Source organism: Neolamprologus multifasciatus, chromosome 4, assembly GCF_963576455.1.
Source record: "Neolamprologus multifasciatus chromosome 4, fNeoMul1.2, whole genome shotgun sequence".
Lineage (NCBI taxonomy): Eukaryota > Metazoa > Chordata > Actinopteri > Cichliformes > Cichlidae > Neolamprologus > Neolamprologus multifasciatus.
The window spans coordinates 3,937,033-3,954,725 of record NC_140442.1 but is presented as its reverse complement, the minus strand read 5'-3'; the positions used below and the strand labels follow the sequence as shown (position 1 = coordinate 3,954,725).

The 17,693-nt window shown below is 41.9% G+C and overlaps 1 protein-coding gene across 1 annotated transcript; it reads right to left on the bottom strand.

The window, feature by feature from the left end:
• Window positions 1-622: 622 nt before the first annotated feature.
• Window positions 623-17,260, bottom strand: LOC146519502 (splicing factor U2AF 65 kDa subunit-like). The gene is made up of 11 exons (XM_085157458.1): window positions 17,011-17,260; window positions 13,000-13,174; window positions 12,158-12,261; window positions 11,051-11,202; window positions 10,855-10,971; window positions 10,238-10,376; window positions 8,833-8,912; window positions 4,018-4,140; window positions 3,857-3,943; window positions 3,463-3,705; window positions 623-3,336 (listed from the first exon to the last, which is right to left on the bottom strand). Exons 1-11 carry the CDS (start codon window positions 17,057-17,059, stop codon window positions 3,205-3,207), a joined length of 1,401 nt encoding a protein of 466 aa, XP_085013584.1. The 5' UTR covers window positions 17,060-17,260; the 3' UTR covers window positions 623-3,204.
• Between the last annotated feature and the right edge of the window lie 433 nt (window positions 17,261-17,693).

Here is a 17,693-nt window from a genome sequence, read left to right as displayed (position 1 = left end):
ATCCTATAATATCAGTACATCATACCTGCATTGACAGGAGTCATACGATGCATATCTACATTAATACTGTAATACTGCGCTGTAATAGGCTTTATTTATTTTGACAGTATAAACAGGAAATGAAAGGACACATTACATCTAGTTTGAATAGATAAACTGACCTTCAGAGCAAAACTTGTTGTTCTTACCAACCAATATGGATACTGACACTATACACAACTTCAGAACAGCAGTGTGATGCCATCACATTAACTTAAATCTTTCAAAATAAAAGACTGCTTTCTGAAGCTCTACCTGTAATGTTTACAGCACTTAGAATCAGAGGGAGAGCAGCTGGATCTATAATTTATCTCATGAAAATAAAGGAGGTGAAGGACCACACAGTAATTAACACCACATATATTAAGCCAACATTATAATCAGTGAAACACAGCAAGTGCTCATAAAAAGAGTGATCTCTGGTTTCTCCGTCCATCTATAAAGGGTTAACATTAAGGAGAAACTAATTATTATCTCAATAATCTTATCATTCATCTTTATTTAATGGGTATGTTCAGTTACATCTGATGTGTCCTGGTCACAGATAGTTCAGAAATAAAAACATCACAGCAGCAGCCAGGCGGTGGATGCAAGCATTTATTTGAGGCGATGGCGTGGAAGGATGGGGAGTCGTACAAACTAAACATGTTTTAAACCTTTGAACCATTCAAAACTGTAGAAAATACAGCAGTGTGTTTATCACCATCTGATGTGTTCTGTTTATTACAATAAAATACACGTTTGCCTACAGAACATCGCTGCATGTGCAAATACGGGCTTTCCTTCCAGTCTCTGGTGTCTTAGTTCATATTTGTGCCTGCACTTTCTAAGCAGATTTAAGATACTTCAGAATAAATTAATTTCATACATTTTCTTCAACAGATGCAAAACAGCAGCACACTAACAATAAAGCTTAAAAAATGCTCAGTTGGCTATCTACACAACTTAAAGGTGCTTTTCTCAGCATGTGTTCATCTGCTTTGTGGTTTTAATTAAGACCATGTTTACTTCGTCTGATTTTGAAAATTAATTTCTGAATATTTATGGTTAGACGGACACAGTCGACCTTTTGTTAAACCCTTGCACCTTTTTTTACTGTCACTACATCAGGTTATTCACAAAAAATAAAGCAGGAAAGCGGCATGATGTGTGGAAACTGATTAAAACCAACAACAGAAGAAGCGAAAATTTTAAATTTTAACTTCTAGTCCCCAAATCATGGACTTCCTGTTTAATAGAAAGAAACCCAGTCAAGCAGCAGAAGGCGAAGATTTTATGAGCCGAATCTGCCTCCCTGTAAGAAAAACTAACCACTTAATTTAGGACATTTTATCAATACTAGGTACTAACTAATACTAAAACGAAGATACAATGTAAACATTTTTATTAGCTGTTTGGCTCCATTCATTCAGTTCATTGAAAAAGTCACACTCAGCCCCCTGCTGGTCTTCTGGATGAACTACAGCCACCTTTGGGAATACCAGGAAGTGGAATCGCTCTCTAATAAATATAGAAAACGTGTTAAAATGTATTTAAAAATCTTATTTAAAGGTCTGAAACACTGCTGCATCCCCTATGAAGGCAGCAACGTATAAAATATTTCTGTATCTGAGTTTTAGTAAAACAGTTAGCTTTCATGACTGATCACGAGTTCTGATCTTTACCCAGGTCAAAGTTATCAGTAATCAATAATAAATCAAGCTGAAAAGTGCTGCAAATAATGATGGAGCTACACAGTTTGGCCAGAAGGAGGCGTTTTTGTTTTGGTTTGTTTTTTTTACCTGTAACCTAACAAAGTATCACAACAGCCAAATACACATTTGTTGCTCTAACAAAGTTCCTCTAAACCTTAGCAGACATCCCAAAACTGCTCTGGGCACTTTTTTTATGAAGCATTATCAAAATTAACTTTAATTTCAGTGACGAGCGGCACATTAAAACTGCTTGTGGAGAATCACAAATCAAATCTGATTAAAAAAAAAAATCCCCAGATGCTGTCTGCACTTCTCACATTGTATTTTTTAAAAACTTTGGTTTTTTTGTAATTCTCTCATTCGTAGTGAACACTGGCGTGACTGCCTTCTACGTTCCCGCCAACTTTTCAACCAATCAGTGTTTGACCCACGCATGGGGTCGAATAAATACTCACAGGTCACAGCAGTTCAGCACAGGTTACAGCTCACAAAGCTAGCTTGGTCCTGCCCCTCAGCAGGCTTCCCAAAATTGGCTAATCAGAATAAGGTAAGCTTTTTGGGAAGGGGGGGGGGGGTCTTAAAGACGCAGGATCTACAATGTGTTTCACAGAAAGGATGAAAGTGAATAACAGTGTTTTTGAACAGAATCATGCAGAGCTGCTTTGGTGGAGTCCCAGAATAAAGGTGCAGAGTTAGAAATGAGAACATACACCCCTCAGGTGGAGGGTTTAACCATGGGTCAACTGTCCCTCTGTCTGATCAAAAGTTTCCAGCTGTAACTTTTCAAATCTGGTTTTGATTACTCTCGAATTAAAGCAGCTTTTAGTGTTTCGCCAATCGAATTTCTCTCTGATAGTATTTACAAAGTCGCCACTCAGGCTTTACTGACATGAAACAAGTCAACATTTGGTCTATGTAAGCAGCACACAGCACTGTATATGTTTAAGGAACATTAACATGTGACATATATAGCAGGAAATATTACTCTCGAAAAATAAATAAATAAATAAATGAACACGTTTCTTTTTCTCGAAGCCACGGAAGAAACATTACGATGGCTTTTCAAACCCGAAATGAACGTTTGTGCTCAGGAAGAAAATCCAAACATTTGACGGTTGTTGTTTTTTTCTCGTACAGTGCATACTTGATAGATAGCTACTCTGAAATTGTCAGGCAGTATTAGTGTAGGTAAGATACATGTCACATTCATTCTACGGCAAATGTTATGTATACTAGAGGATCTTTTAAGTTCAGAATGAGTTCACTCACAGTCTGGGTGTTAGGCAAAAGCTGGAAGTTATTTAGTACTGAAGACACACACACACACACACACACACACACACTGCAGTCCAGCAATAAAACTGCTCCAGCTCTGGTCTCTAAAGGACAGGATCACGACGATCAGAGGAGGGAAGCAGACTGACGCCCAGCCCACAAACGGAAAACGAGGAGGAGGGACGTGTCTGTGCTTTCAGAACTCATGTCTGTGATACATGTCGGGGTCGTAGTATTTGGTGACCACCACTCTGTTGGCAAACTTGCGTCCAGTGAGGGCTTGCATGGCTTTCTGACAGTCTGCAGCAGAGACGTACTCGACGAAGATCTGAAATGAAAAAGCGCCGGTGAGTCCTGAAGAATCGATGCTACTTACGCTTTATAATATATTTTCTGACTAGAAATCCAACGCCCCCTCGATGGCGGCTCACTGGACATGTACAGTAAACATCACCTTTCCGCAGCCGGGTACTTCCACGCCATCGACGGGCCTGGGGATCTCGATGGAGCGGACAGTGCCGTACTTGCAGCACTCCTCGCGGATGTCCTCGAGGATCTCCTCGTAGTCCTCGTCGTCCACCAGCTCCTCGGGCATCACCATATTGAGAAGGCACAGCACCTCTGTGGGCATGCCAGAGTTCTGGAGCCTCTGAAGCCCAGGCACCTGCAGCGTCACCGGCGTCTCTATGATGGAGGTCTGCGGCGCACACACAGCATAAAAACGCTAAAGCTGAGGCCTCAAAGTGCAGAATCCAAAACCAGTGACTGGCAGCTTTCCTCTTTTATACACAGACTGTGCTATGATGCAACAAATGAGACCCCAGGTTCATGTTGCCACTTGTACTCACAGGATTGGCGTTTTTAGCTCCCACGCTCGCCCTCTGAACGATCAGCTTTTTGTCGCCCAGCTGCATCCCATTGAGCCCGGCTACAGCCTGATGAAGAGCAAACACACCTGTAGCCAAACGGCACAGCTCAAGATCCCACCGAAACACTTCATCGCCGTTACCTGATCGGTGGCGCTGATGTCTACATATTCGCAAAAGGCGTAACCTTTTGACAGTGACGTGGCACTGTCCTTCACCAGGTTGAACGCTTTGAGCGGCCCGAACGACGTCAGGAGCTCCTTAACCTGCAAACAAGAGTCCGGGAGCGAGATCTGAGCTGGAGAACTCACCGCCGGATGTGTTTGTCTACTCAGTGAATTCTAAATGTCCATTTGAGACTCGAAAGCAGTTTAAGACCACGACACATAGAAGCTGAATGTGAGTCACTCGTAAGGTGCTGGGCTGATCTGTACACACTGCTGGAGCATTTTACACTGTAAAGATTTCTCACTACTACGCTGCTTCCTGGGAAAACACAGGAACAACACCAGCACATAAAACTGTTCAAAGTCCTGAGAATGATCAATAACCCTGCAGCTTATTTCACTTTGTCGGTTAATCAATTAAATACAGGCTTTGTGTCATTTCCCCATTTTGCTGAAACAGTGTTTCCCACATATAGAATTTCCTTTGGGCTGGCAAAGGTATATCTGGGGATTGATTTAATAGTGCTGCTTATATTTTGAAAATGTAATCGCTGCTGCCTCGCTTGATGTGCAGGAAGCCGTGATGGCGGTCTTTCACGTCATTCAGCTGCTCACAGGAAGTGACAATTCCTCGCTTCCTAGTCATAATCTATGAATAAACCATACATGCAAGCAGGATGGCATTTTGGTAGATGAGCCACGGAGTCGCCACCTCCTCATTTACATTAACTATTTGGGCTACTTTATGCAAATCAAGCTAATCTGGTTATATGACTCCTCTGAAAACTAGAATAAACACAGAGATGCTTGTTTCTCAGCTCAAATGTGTTTTTTCTGTGTTTTAGTAACCTGCAAGAAAGCCTCCAAGCAAGCTGCCATGCTGGTTTTGTTTGGAAATCTACATCAGTACAGGAGGCTAAAGGAGAGGCACAGCACTGGCCAATCACTGATGTCTCTTTCTAATCACTCTTGAAAAAAGGTTGTACCAGGAGTTTCTCATCCTGCTAACCCAGCTGCACTGCAACTATCCCTGGCAGCACCGGTCCTTCTCCTGCTCTGGAGAACCTACTGTGAGGCTGCAGAGCAGGACGAGGACGACGTCACCAGCTGCAGTTAAAGATGGTGGAGTCGGAGTTAGGGCTGGGCGATATATCGAGTTTTTAAAAAATATCGATACATTTTCATAAGATGTGACAATATCCTTTATATCGATATAGTCTATGTTACGTTATAATTATACTTGTGGAGCCACACGTTTGCCTCTCTTTTGTCCACTTTTGTCTCTACGCAACGTTACTCGGCCTCGCCTCTCCTTCACTGAACACAACTCCCCCTCCTCCCCCATAGCTTCACCTGCAGGCAGCGACAAGATGGACACGGAAAATCTCCGTTAGCGAGTTGTGGGGCTGGACGGCGTCAACGTGTTAGCGAGCTAACCGCGCTAACGAGCTAACCATGCTAACGTCAGCCCACAGGGGCTGCAAGGCCTAAAATCCCTTCATTTTCTCAAAAGTTGACAGCGCGCCTTATGTATGAATTCTGGTTGTGCTTACTGACCGCGAACCGATTTTAGGTGGTACACGGCGCTCAGCAATCTGACAAAAAATGTTTTAGTACGCCTTTGGTAAGCTACGGAGCTGCAGCGCTTGATGGATTGTCAGAGCATTACGGCTACCGTAGTCTGGAGCCTCGCGGAGTGATACGTACTGTGCTTCAACGTAATATTACCGTATTGTGTGTGTATAAGGACCATAAATGGCACCCGTTAAGAGACATGGTTACAAAGAGGATTTCAAACTCAAGGCTGTCAGTCACGCAGTAGAAGTTGGGAACAGAGCAGCTGTGAAATCTGTCTTTGTTACTATGCTCAGTGTCTTTTAGTTTACATTTTGACTGCACAATTATGAGCTTTTTGTTATGCACAAAAACAACATTGTTTTCTTTTATTTATGGAGCATTATTATTTCATGTAAATCTATGCTGTATGTTAATAAAAATGCCTGTGTGACATCTGGGACACAGTGTGACTTATGGCTTTAAAAAAATATCGAGATATGAATTTTAGGGTCATATCGCCCAGCCCTAGTCGGAGTCTGTTGTGCTATTGGATGATAGACTCCCTGGAGAGGCAACAAGCAAGTACTACATAATCCTCATTTCTGATTCTTTCCATGACCATGATTTACTAAACGTTCTATAAGACCTGAAATTAGTGACCGAGGCCATAAAGTCATTAGGAAAACGTTGCTGAGGTATACAGTCGACACTCTCCTGTCTAACCAAAGGAGGAGAGAGGAGTCGCCCCCTGGAGGCTTTTACGAAGAAGGCATGCTTAAAGTTATATTGTAACTTTAAGCATGCCGTGATGTTACTGTGTTATATTGGAGGGGGTTTACCTTACAATAGAAAACACTTTGAGGAAACTGTTGCTGTGATTTGGCCTAACATAAATAAACTGAACTGAATTCTACATTAGCTTTCAGATCAATAAGCTACATCCATGTTTTCTACCATCTGTGTCTGTAACTTTGTACTGATTATTCGTAACCTTTAGTGTGTACATGGCTCCTCCCGAGCGCAACCACTACAAACTGAATTCAGATCTGTGGGAAACACTGTAAAATATGGAGTCTATGGATAATTTAGAGGCTGGAATGACTTAATTTTGTGGTATTTTAGCTTCAAAACAGACAATTGATTGAAGTGTTCAAACACGGTCAAATATATAAACAGATATGCATATAATAGTAATCCCATATTCAGTAGATGGTGTTAAAAAAAAGAACTAAACTTCACCAACACAAACCCCCAAACCTCAATGATCAATCCCCGGATCTTAAACGCGCTCCAAAAGCATGATGGGAGAAAGAAAGTAGCCTGTGAGCGACCTGCGGACTCGGAGTGTATCCGTGTGAGGACCAGAATGTCTTACTTGCCTTGTGTTACATGTTGGCATGGCAGCAGTAGATGAGTACTACTGAACAAATTATGAGCGCAGACTTAACGATCTTACAGGCCCCTAGCTGGGGACAAAGTGGGGGAACAAAAATGAAAGAGCTGTGAGTATCAACGCAGTGGCAGTGACTGCAAGTATTAAGAAAAAATAAGTCAGAGAATCACAGACATCAGGCTGCATGTGCTCTGCAAACTAACTGAGGCTAAATGAGACAGAATGGACAGTTAGAATTAAGTTTCTCTGCGTACAGGTGCACAAAACAAACTGTTTTTGTAGTCTTTAACAAAGGGAAAGGCCACCTTTTGTTTGAGCTGCTGCAGCGTTTCTGGAGTTGTTTACTGACTTTCAGTAAATTTCCATTTAAAGGCATTTAAAGGTGACTCTTATTTTAATCAAAATCAGGGGGTGTGTTGAAATGTTTCTGGGAAATTCTGATATTATTTCCAGATTTGCCTTTCCCATGATGCCACTGTAAATAACAATGTTCTTATCATTCAAGTAACTGAATGGGGTGTTTTATGAATCCTTCTGTATATCTATGAGTCTCACTGTTCCAAAACTGAGGGGTCCTGATTGCAGAACCACTTTACTCCAACAGCCAGGCCTCATCTGACACCCTGAGGCTGCGAGCTGGCTCATAAGAGCTCAGCATTTCATATTAAAGTAAAACTTTAACATCTGAAACATGCAGGAAGCTAGTGCAGAGGTGCCCTATTTGATGAACTGCTTCATTATGAGCCTGGTTCTGCCGGAGGTTTCTTCCTGTTAAAAGGGAGTTTTTCCTTCCCACTGTCGCCAAAGTGCTGCTCATAGGGGGTCATATGATTGTTGGGCTTTTCTCTGTATCTATGAAGCGCCTTGAGGCGACTTTGTTGTGATTTGGCGCTATATAAATAAAATTGAATTGAATTGAATTGAATTGAATTATGAGGCTAAACTGATATATAAATGTTACATTTTAAATTGACAAACTGCACCACCTGGTGGTAGAAATTAGTACTGCACTAAAGTACGCCCAGCTGTAGCTCAATTTCAGTCGATATCTCCTCAACATTCAGAGGAGTTCTCCATATAAACTTATATATAAATCTTATATATAAGTATATATAGCATTTATATATATTAGTGCTGTCAACGTTAATCTCGTCAAAATGACGTTAACGCCATAACCGCATTAATGCGGCAAATCTCCGTTAGCGAGTTAACGCGGATTGCCGCGTGCAAGGGCTGCACAGCGCTAACACGTTAGCGAGCTAATGCGTTAGTGCCGTGCAGCTACATATATATATATATATATATCGTTAAAGGCACCTACCAATCAACAAACAACAGAAAAATCCAGAAAGGCAAAGAAGAAGGATTTTTTTAACCTCTTAAGGTGGACTTTTTCTTTGATAATGACCAAATGGAATAAATACCACAAAGAAGTAACTTCATGTCACTTTATCAGCCTGCTGTTTAAATATACTGGACTTTGCTTACCTGTCTTAAATCAGTAAGCTTAGCATGAGAAAGGTGTAAGGAGTTTACTTATATTCAATGATTAATGTAAAATCAGAGAGTCACCAAAATAAAAGCTGTGACATTATGGAACACAGGCACAAGCACTGTATGTTGTGTTGTTTTCTATTTCGTGCTTTTACACCATGCGCTCCCTTCAGCTATTTTGACTTCCATCGGAAGCCTTGTTACTCGAGACTAACCATATTTCTCACGTCACAAAGAAATGTGAAACGTAAAACATACTACGCATGTTTCAGGGTGACAAAAACCTCATGTGAGCGTAAAGTGAGGAAAGCTGAGCGCAGCTGTTCAGCCTGCGCTCAGATAAATACCTGGTCGTCATTAAGGTAGTTGGGGAGGCCTCCTATGAACAGTTTATGAGGGGAATCGGGAACAACAGTGGAGACGACGCCTACACGAACCACGAGAAGAGAAAACAAACAAATCGCAAAACAAATATGAGCTTACAAAGCACAAATGATCCATGAAGTAAAATCTAATCTGCTCATTTCCAGTTAGTAGAGTAGCTTTGCATGACTCACAGTTCAACAAGCTCCTGCCCCTTTAAACTATCTTTCTTCTGATTGGATTTCAATCAAAAGAATGTGTGGGGATGCTAAGGCTGTGTGATTAGTCAATAACGATAATCTTGACTATTTAACACGATTATTTACTAATCTATCATGCTTCATGCCTTCTGAGCATCACATGTACTTCAAACGCAAATAAAGAAACCGATGTGGAGGTGGTGTAGAATACAGGTTCAGAAGGGGAGGTGGGGTCTGATTGTGGGGGTAGTGTTCTTGACCCTAAAGCAGCGGTCCCCAACCCCCGGGCCTCGGACCAGTCCGTGAGTTGTTTGGTACCGGGCCGCGAGAGTTGAGGCTCAGGTGTGAAATGTATAGTTTTCAGGGTTTTTATCGGTTTTCAGCGTTATTTTGTTATGGTTTTTATCGTTAACTCTGTTTTCCTGGGTCTTTTCACGTGTGTTATGAATAAATCTTATTTTTTTCGGTACCGGTACTAGTTTTATTTTGTTGTATTTATCCGCGACACCTTAAAGGCCGGCCCATGAAAATATTGTCGGGCATAAACCGGTCCGTGGCGCAAAAAAGGTTGGAGACCGCTGCCCTAAAGCCCATCTCACAAGGTCATCCCAGGACGTCCAGGCAGCAGGACTAACATGCTTTGGGAGACCTGTGACAAAGAAAAATGGGCCAAGACCCTGAGACTTCCTTTAACCATGTGCTCATTGGGCCTCATGAAATCACAGGTGTTGTCAGATATAGATGGGAAATTGTACTTGACTGGTTTGAGCTCAGTATGACACAAGCGAAAGCTGAAGTGATGCTTTTGTACTGCTGTCACTGACCTCTGTCTCAAATCTAGACTGAAGTAAATCAGATCTGAACTGGATTTCTCGGATAAAGCTGTGACGTCTCAATTATAATAAGAAGTTTCTTCATCTCCGTCCATTTTCATCAGTCATCGTTTCATCCCAACTACTCTGAAACTAAACAGAGGAGTGGCCACAGCAGAGATAGAAGCTCACTGTGACGTCCTGCAGAGCTCATCCTGGCTAACATGAATATCCACCATTAAAAGAACTTGTATATGTCAGGAAATAAGGTCTGGCTTCATGTAAAAACAGGTCATTTTAACTCTAACTAAATTTAATGACGTTAGATGACACTGGATAACTCTGAAGAGAAGAAGAAGAAAGCATCGGAGTCAAACCTGGGACGTGGAACGCCGGCTGCTCTGAGATTCCGGGTAACGGCCGATAGTCGTGAGGTCGTCTGATCTTGAGCGACTGACCCTGGAAAATGATCCCATCGAAGGCCATGGCCTGCGTCGTCTCATCCACAGACCGAAACTAGGAAAGAAAGTCGCACTGAGCCAACAAAGAACAATTCTAATCACACCTACTAACACGACTGCTTCAGCAGGAATCTGATTAATCCTACAGTGAGCCGTTACCGAGGGTGAGATTTAACCTTCGACTCGTCTGTGAAGAATCGCAGCAGAAGCCAAAACTGTGCAGACACCACGCACATGTATGCGCCTCACGTTAACTAGTGCTAAACAGCAGCTCAGAGCTCTCAGACAAGCTGCTTGTGCTCAGAACTGAACATGACGTAATGTTACTGTGAGAAGGACGGGTGATTTCAACGGTCAATAAAAAATAAACAAATGAAAATAAATAATAAGCACATAACAAATATTCTTTAAAAAGTTTAATTATCTACCAACAGAAAATAATTTGTTAAAAATAGTTTGAATAATAAATATAGAAGTGTTATTTATATATTCTTTACCAACCTAAAACACTGAACAGTAATAGAAACTCTCACCTCTAGGAAAGCAAAGTTCTTATCCTGGTTAATCTGCACGGCGAGAACGGGGTTACTCGGGGCTTGTGAGAGTCCCGCGAGGCGCATCTGGGCGTTAAAGAACTCAGCCATGGACTCCTGAGGAGACAGAAATCAAACCTGAGGCGCCGCACCAGCAGGTCTGTTTGGTACGAATCTACAGCGACCACGAGAGTACCTCGGTCACTCCAAACGGGATGTTGCCAACGTAGAGGCGCCTGGCTTGTCTCGTCATCTGACTGCCGACTATGGGCACTTGTGTCGGGGCCGCAGCTACTCCAGTAGTGGTGGACGTTGCCAGCAGAGCTATTGTTGGAATCTGGCCGGCCGCTGAGGAAACACGAAGGAGGGACAGTGTTTGCTGCCAAATAGCTGCACACAGACGCCGCTATTAATGTGTTTCAGGGATAACTATCCCACAGTCAGGCTGCAGAGCAACAAACACGCCGTTTTGTGAAGCACAGCGAGTGTTTAAAGGTGTCAGCGTGGTTCAGAGCTCATCACAGAACAAACACGAGCATAGATTCAGGCAAATCTGATTGAAAAACTACAAAAAACATAAAATAATTTGGTCTAAATTAACACAACCATCTCCACCAATCAGAGGGCTACCAGAGCCATGTTAATGACTTATAGACTGAGATGATATGCTCATGTTTCCTGGTTTGGCTGCCGATTGGCTTTTGGAGCAGGGACAGCAAAACCACCAGTACTCAAAGAGCGCCATGGCTCTCTCACAGCGTCCCTGCATTAGATAATAACAGCAGACATCTCCATCGGCCATCCCACATCCAACCGTCACACCTCCTTCACACTGTCGCTGACCAGCTGTGCAGAAAAGAGGAAGAAGCCAAGCACTGCCTGTTCAGATCAAGCAAAGCAGAACGAGAAACACAGACTGACAGTTTTCATTGTTTTTTAAGCTCCGGTTACAAAGAAGCTCTTTGTGCGTTTAACCTGTCTCCTCTGCAGCCGTGGCCGAGCTGAAGGATCAACAACAGCGCAAACACAAACCAAAGTAGCCGATTCCTTTATGTTCTTTTTACACTGGACCCTGGTGGCATTGAACAGCAAAAACACGCAGACAGCGCTGTAAACACGACTGTTTCAGCTGGTTCAGGATTTACGGCAGGCTGTCTGACTTTTCCAGCCCACATGTGAAGTAGCAAAGCTCAGATCGGGGTTCAGCGTTGGAGAACAGATGAGTTAGAGAGCTGGGGAGCAGCAGAAACTCACTGCAGCTCTGATTTAGAGGCTGAAGAGGCAAAGAGAACAAGTCGGGTACCTTGCATAGCTTTATATTGCATTGGTGTGATGTGTTCAAAGCCAGGAGGAGGCACGTCCCAATATTTGCAGGTCCTTTTCTTCCTCGTTCGTCTTGGAGAGTGGCTGCACGCAGAAAACACAAAAACATCTGAGTGAAACCTTTCAGTGGTTACGTGAACACAGAAATATCTTAATAATGATGTCATCACAGAAAAACTGTGTTTGCTATTTTTTTACTGTTGAATTTCCTGAACTAATTTCTCTTTAAAGCCAAAGTGTTCAGTTTAGTTTTGTTATATTTTATTTTATTGAGCTGCACGAGTTAATCTGTGTTGTTAGAGGTCAAGAATCTCAAGCTGAGCCACATTCAGTCCACTGGACTGCTGAAACTTCTCTATCACTCTAAAGATGCTTAACTACACGTTTAATCCTTGTGACACCTTAGCGTAAAAATAAGAAGTGCAATTTCAACAGTATGGCTCATTGTTTCTACAAAACGCTGCTCTAGTAAATGAAAGAAATGTGTTGCCTCAAATCAACTCTTTGGGTTTAAATTGTGATAAATAAATGTGTAAAACTACAGAATAAGTTCTGGTAGCTCATTGGCCAGGCCGCCTTATGTTTGACACCCCTGTGTTTAATGTTTTGGCTGCAGGAATATCCAAATCTCTGGGGTAAATAAAGAGTATCTTATCTTTATGTGACAGTGATTGGAATGACATCTTTTGCTACTTTATGAATTCAAAAATACTGAATTCAGAATTCATTCGTTCAGTAATGAAAACGAACATTTCTTTCACTTTGTTTATGGTCTGAGGATCTACAAACAAACACGGTGTAGGAAGGCATGCTGTTTTCCACCTGTGCTTCTTGTGGTCTCGGGAGGAGCTGCGGCGATCCCGGCTCTTCCTGTCCCGGCTACGGCTGCGTTTCTCCCGGCTGCGGCTACCTCGGTCTTTGCTCCAGCTGCGATGCTTGTCACCTCGTCCGGGAGAGCCGCTGCGACTCCTCTTCTTGTGCCGCTCCCTCTCTCGCTCTGTGAGGTCAGGAAAAACACGGGATGACAAACACGACAGAGCAGCGGCGCTTCTTTTTTGAAAGAAACCAAATGTTTTCAGGCTGTTCCAACACCGCTTTACTCTGAGAGAGGTTCAGGTACACTCCGAAGGATTTCACTCGTCCACCTCACCTGAGATCAGCCTGGTGCCCAGGAAATAAAACTAAGTTGACATCTCTAGTTTCACAGGAGTTTGCCCGGAATATTGGAAAGCTTCAATCTAAAAATCTTCCCCAGTGAACATCCAGGCCAGTAGATCAGAGTTTTACTGGCCTCTTTTACTTACCGGCAGCTTAATCTCAAAGAATATTACTTAATTTATCAGCACATTTAGGGGATAATATAAAAGTATAAGAGGAAAAACATCAGCTAAAGCAGTGCTAGAGCAAATACCAAGACCGGTGTCTGGATTTAAAGATACAGACAGTTTTCATTTCTTCCTCATTCAGTTGGCTGTCGTGTCATCGCCATCAGTGACCAACCAACCCTAACCTGCTGCTCTGGAGATGGACAACAAGGACCTTGTTATGGACAAACAGATGTGGATCCATGCCAGTCAGAATTCTTATTTCTTTTGTACCTTAAAGACTTGAGAGAAAAAAGACTTTACACATATTCAGACAGACAGCACAAGGTTAGGGTCTCTGCTGATGAAGTCCTGAACATCAGGACTTCCGCAGGCACAAGCATCCTCCACTGCAACCACTGAACATCCAAGGTATGGACATTGAGGCTGTGGACAGCTACAGGGACCTTGGTGTTCATCTGAACAACAAACTCCTGAAGACCTTCTATGACTCTGTGGTGGCCTCAGCCATCTTCTATAGCAGCGGTCCCCAACCTTTTTTGCGCCACGGACCGGTTTATGCCCGACAATATTTTCACGGACCGGCCTTTAAGGGGTCGCGGATAAATACAACAAAATAAAACTAGTACCGGTACCGAAAAAAGAAGGTTTATTCATAACACACGTGAAAAGACCCAGAAAAACCGAGTAAACGATAAAAACGATAACAAAATAACGCTGAAAACCGATAAAACCCCTGAAAACTATACATTTCACATCTGAGCCTCAACTCTCGCGGCCCGGTACCAAATGACTCACGGACCGGTACCGGTCCGAGGCCCGGGAGTTGGGGACCGCTGTTCTATTGTGTTTTCTGCTGGGGCGGCAGCATCTCTGCTGGGGACAGGAAGAGACTGAACAGGCTGATCAGAAGGGCCAGCTCTGTTCTGGGACGCCCTCTGGACCCAGTGGAGGTGGTGAGTGACAGGAGAATGGTGGCTAAGCTGTCATCCCTGTTGGACAACATCTCCCACGCCATGCAGGAGACTCTGACAGCTCTGAGCAGCTCCTTCAGTGGGAGACTGCGGCACCCACGGTGTGGGACGGAGAGATTTCGCAGGTCTTTCCTCCCCACTGCTGTCAGACTCCACAATAAAGACTTTTGCAGCTGATCAAACACACAAACCCACACATGTGCAATAAGACTGCTATATGTGCAATTCTTCTTCTGACGAAGTTGTATTTTTGTATTTTCCTACTCAGTTTTATATAGTATTTGTATTTCTATTTTATTCTATTGTATTTTATTGCATTCCAGTGTTTTCTAATTTCTGCTACATAACTTTGCACTTTTGCTGTAACAAAACAAATTTCCCACCTGTGGGACTAATAAAGGTCATCTTATCTTATCTTATCTTATCTTGTCTTATCAGAGGGTTAATGATGTCTGGTGGTTTAATGGCCTTTTAATGTGAAAATACTGACTCTAAGAAGAAAGTAGCCATTAGTAAAGGTTCGTTTTGATTGGTGGAAACAGCATCACTTGCCTGAACGGGTCAGCAGCTCATAACCCTGGTGTGGTTGTTTTTTCACCTCACAGGCTGTGATATCGCTGTAATTTTCCATCTGTAGAAGCACAATTTACTACTGTGGACGTGACCGTGCAAACAGCTCTGCTGGAGGTGAGTGGGGGTGTTAGCCTCTTTTTGCAGAAAGATGATAGCTGGTAGAAGAACAAAACTCTCACGTTCTTCTAAAAGTTGATTATTTTCATGTCATTCCATAAACTCTTTAATCTTTTGAGTTCTACAGATAATTGCTTCATAATTATCATGTAAATATTTAATAGATCTACTCTTTTCTCTTTTATCTACTGATAATTAAAGAAATTCTCCTTTCTGTAGTACCTGCAGGGTCTGACACCCTTGGATATGTTGCTGATCATATTTCTCTGAGAAAAGTGACAGTTTAATGTGGCCTTTCTTCTTGGCTGTACAGTTCTTAAGACCTTTTAACAAATCGATAAGAGGTATTCTTGTTTTCTGTGTGGATCTGATCCAGCTGTACCAGAGCTCTTTGATTAAATGTCAGGCTGTGGACGAGGTCTGTTTGACTTTTTATTCTTCCTTTGTGACTGGAAACCTTCTTTAACTTCGCTGGCATGTTTTTATTATTGCAGGTATATTACGCATTATAAGAGATTAATAACACCTAAATGAATGAATATAATAGCAAATATTCACTGGAGAAGCTGGGAAAAAGTTAAAAAGATTCAAAATTGATATTGGGTTAAGTCTGACTGCTGTGACATCATTCAAAGATGTTAGTGATGGGAGAGTTGGACCGCTGCATAAAGTTATCCCAAAGTTATCCCAGCTTATCCCAAGTATTCTCAGTGGCATCGGGTGTGCAGTCTGCATTGGCCAAGAAGTGTGTGAAAATCATGTCTCATGCTTACTCAACCACTCTTGCACAATCTGAGCCCAACGAATCCTGGCATCATTATCTTGGAATATGCTGACGAAGTGAAGGAACATCTGATCACAAAACAATATTCTACTCTTTTCTTTACAATTTTTAATATATATACACACACACACACACACACACATATATGTATATTTTCATAGGCACATGAGCTTGTGAAACATAATATATTTTTTAATAATATATATTTTTTAACTAACACGACTTGAATGAATTTTCATTCATCCAAGTAATAAAAAAAATTTTGCCAATGAAATATGAAATTTTTTTTAAATTTTAATTAAAATTTTAATTATTAAAATGTATAAAAATAAAATGACATTTTGACAGAACTTCAAAAAAGATAATAAATAATAAATAAAATAGGCTTTAAAATAGTATTAAAAATAATAAACTAGTGTAGGGATTACATATGCAGACACACGCAGACATAAATATAAAGTGATGATAAGTATGTGTTAAGTTCAGCTCCAACTCCTCATTATTACTGAAAAAATTACAGATAAACTGTTTCCTTCATTTTTTGTCCTTTTCTAATTTCTTCCCTAGTGATGCTGTTCGATCCATCACTCAAAATTTTTTTTTTTAATTAATTTGTTAATAACGCGTTGCAATACTTGTTAATGGATGCCGAATTCAGAAACAGTACCAAATGATTCAGAAAGTGCCGTGTTACTACATTTCTGCCCGCAGGTGTCTTCACGGTGTAGGAGAAAACCATAAAGAGGTGCGCGGTTTTCCTGGAGTTTGGCCTCCTGCTGCCTCAGGTAAAATTGACTGTGCGCTCTTACCGGCACCCAGACTGCGTCCAGGGCTGTGTGACAGATTTAGCAGCTTCAGAAGCAGGCTGAAGTCTAATCAAAATATGATCGCACAGATAAGGCAACTAAGCTGAGTCATAGAGAGGAAAAGTACGCGCTGAAGTTGGTGTCAGGTCGCGATATTCATTCATAAAACCAACTGAGCGAGCTAACGGTCCGCACCGGCGCTACGCTGCTAGCTTGCAGAACGAACTGGGGCACAGACGGACGGCAGCACTCACCCTGTCGATTCTCGCTCAGCTGTTTCTCAAACTCCTCGAAATCCGACATGATGTGTGTCACGCTGCTGTGAAAAGAAAAATACGGCGGCTCCGATGTGTCTGACGGGAAAGATGAAGCGACCTGTCCGCTCTGTCAGCGCAAAATCCAAGAGCTCCTCAGAGTCAAGATAGACTCACAGCATCCGGCAAGCCCTTCAAAATAAAATCAAGCGGAAGTTTAAAATTGTAACATTTAGCGGTGATACGCAAAACAAGAAATGTAAATCCTAAAACAAAAAACAACATTGCATTTTATATTGTTTTTGTAGTTTTAAATCTTCCCCATTATCAGTATTACTTTATTATTTTAAATTATTTGCCTGACATGTTACACATATCTTTGTTTTGGAATGACTTTTAGGAATTTCGTACATAGCTTACCTGACGTGAACACTGAGTAACATTTTAAGATAATGAAAATGGTGTTGGCTTAATCTTTGATCCGTGGAAGCGGTGTGATTGTGGGGTTATGGTGGGATAATATGTTTATCGTATATCTCTGCAGTAGCTATATTAACTCATCACTCATAGTATTATTTGAAGGAAATATTAAGTAATTTCTTATCTTCATGTTCTCTTTTGGGTGGACAAATATCTATGGCCCCTGCTTTGGTCCTGAAATATTAATGCCATTAATGCAGGTC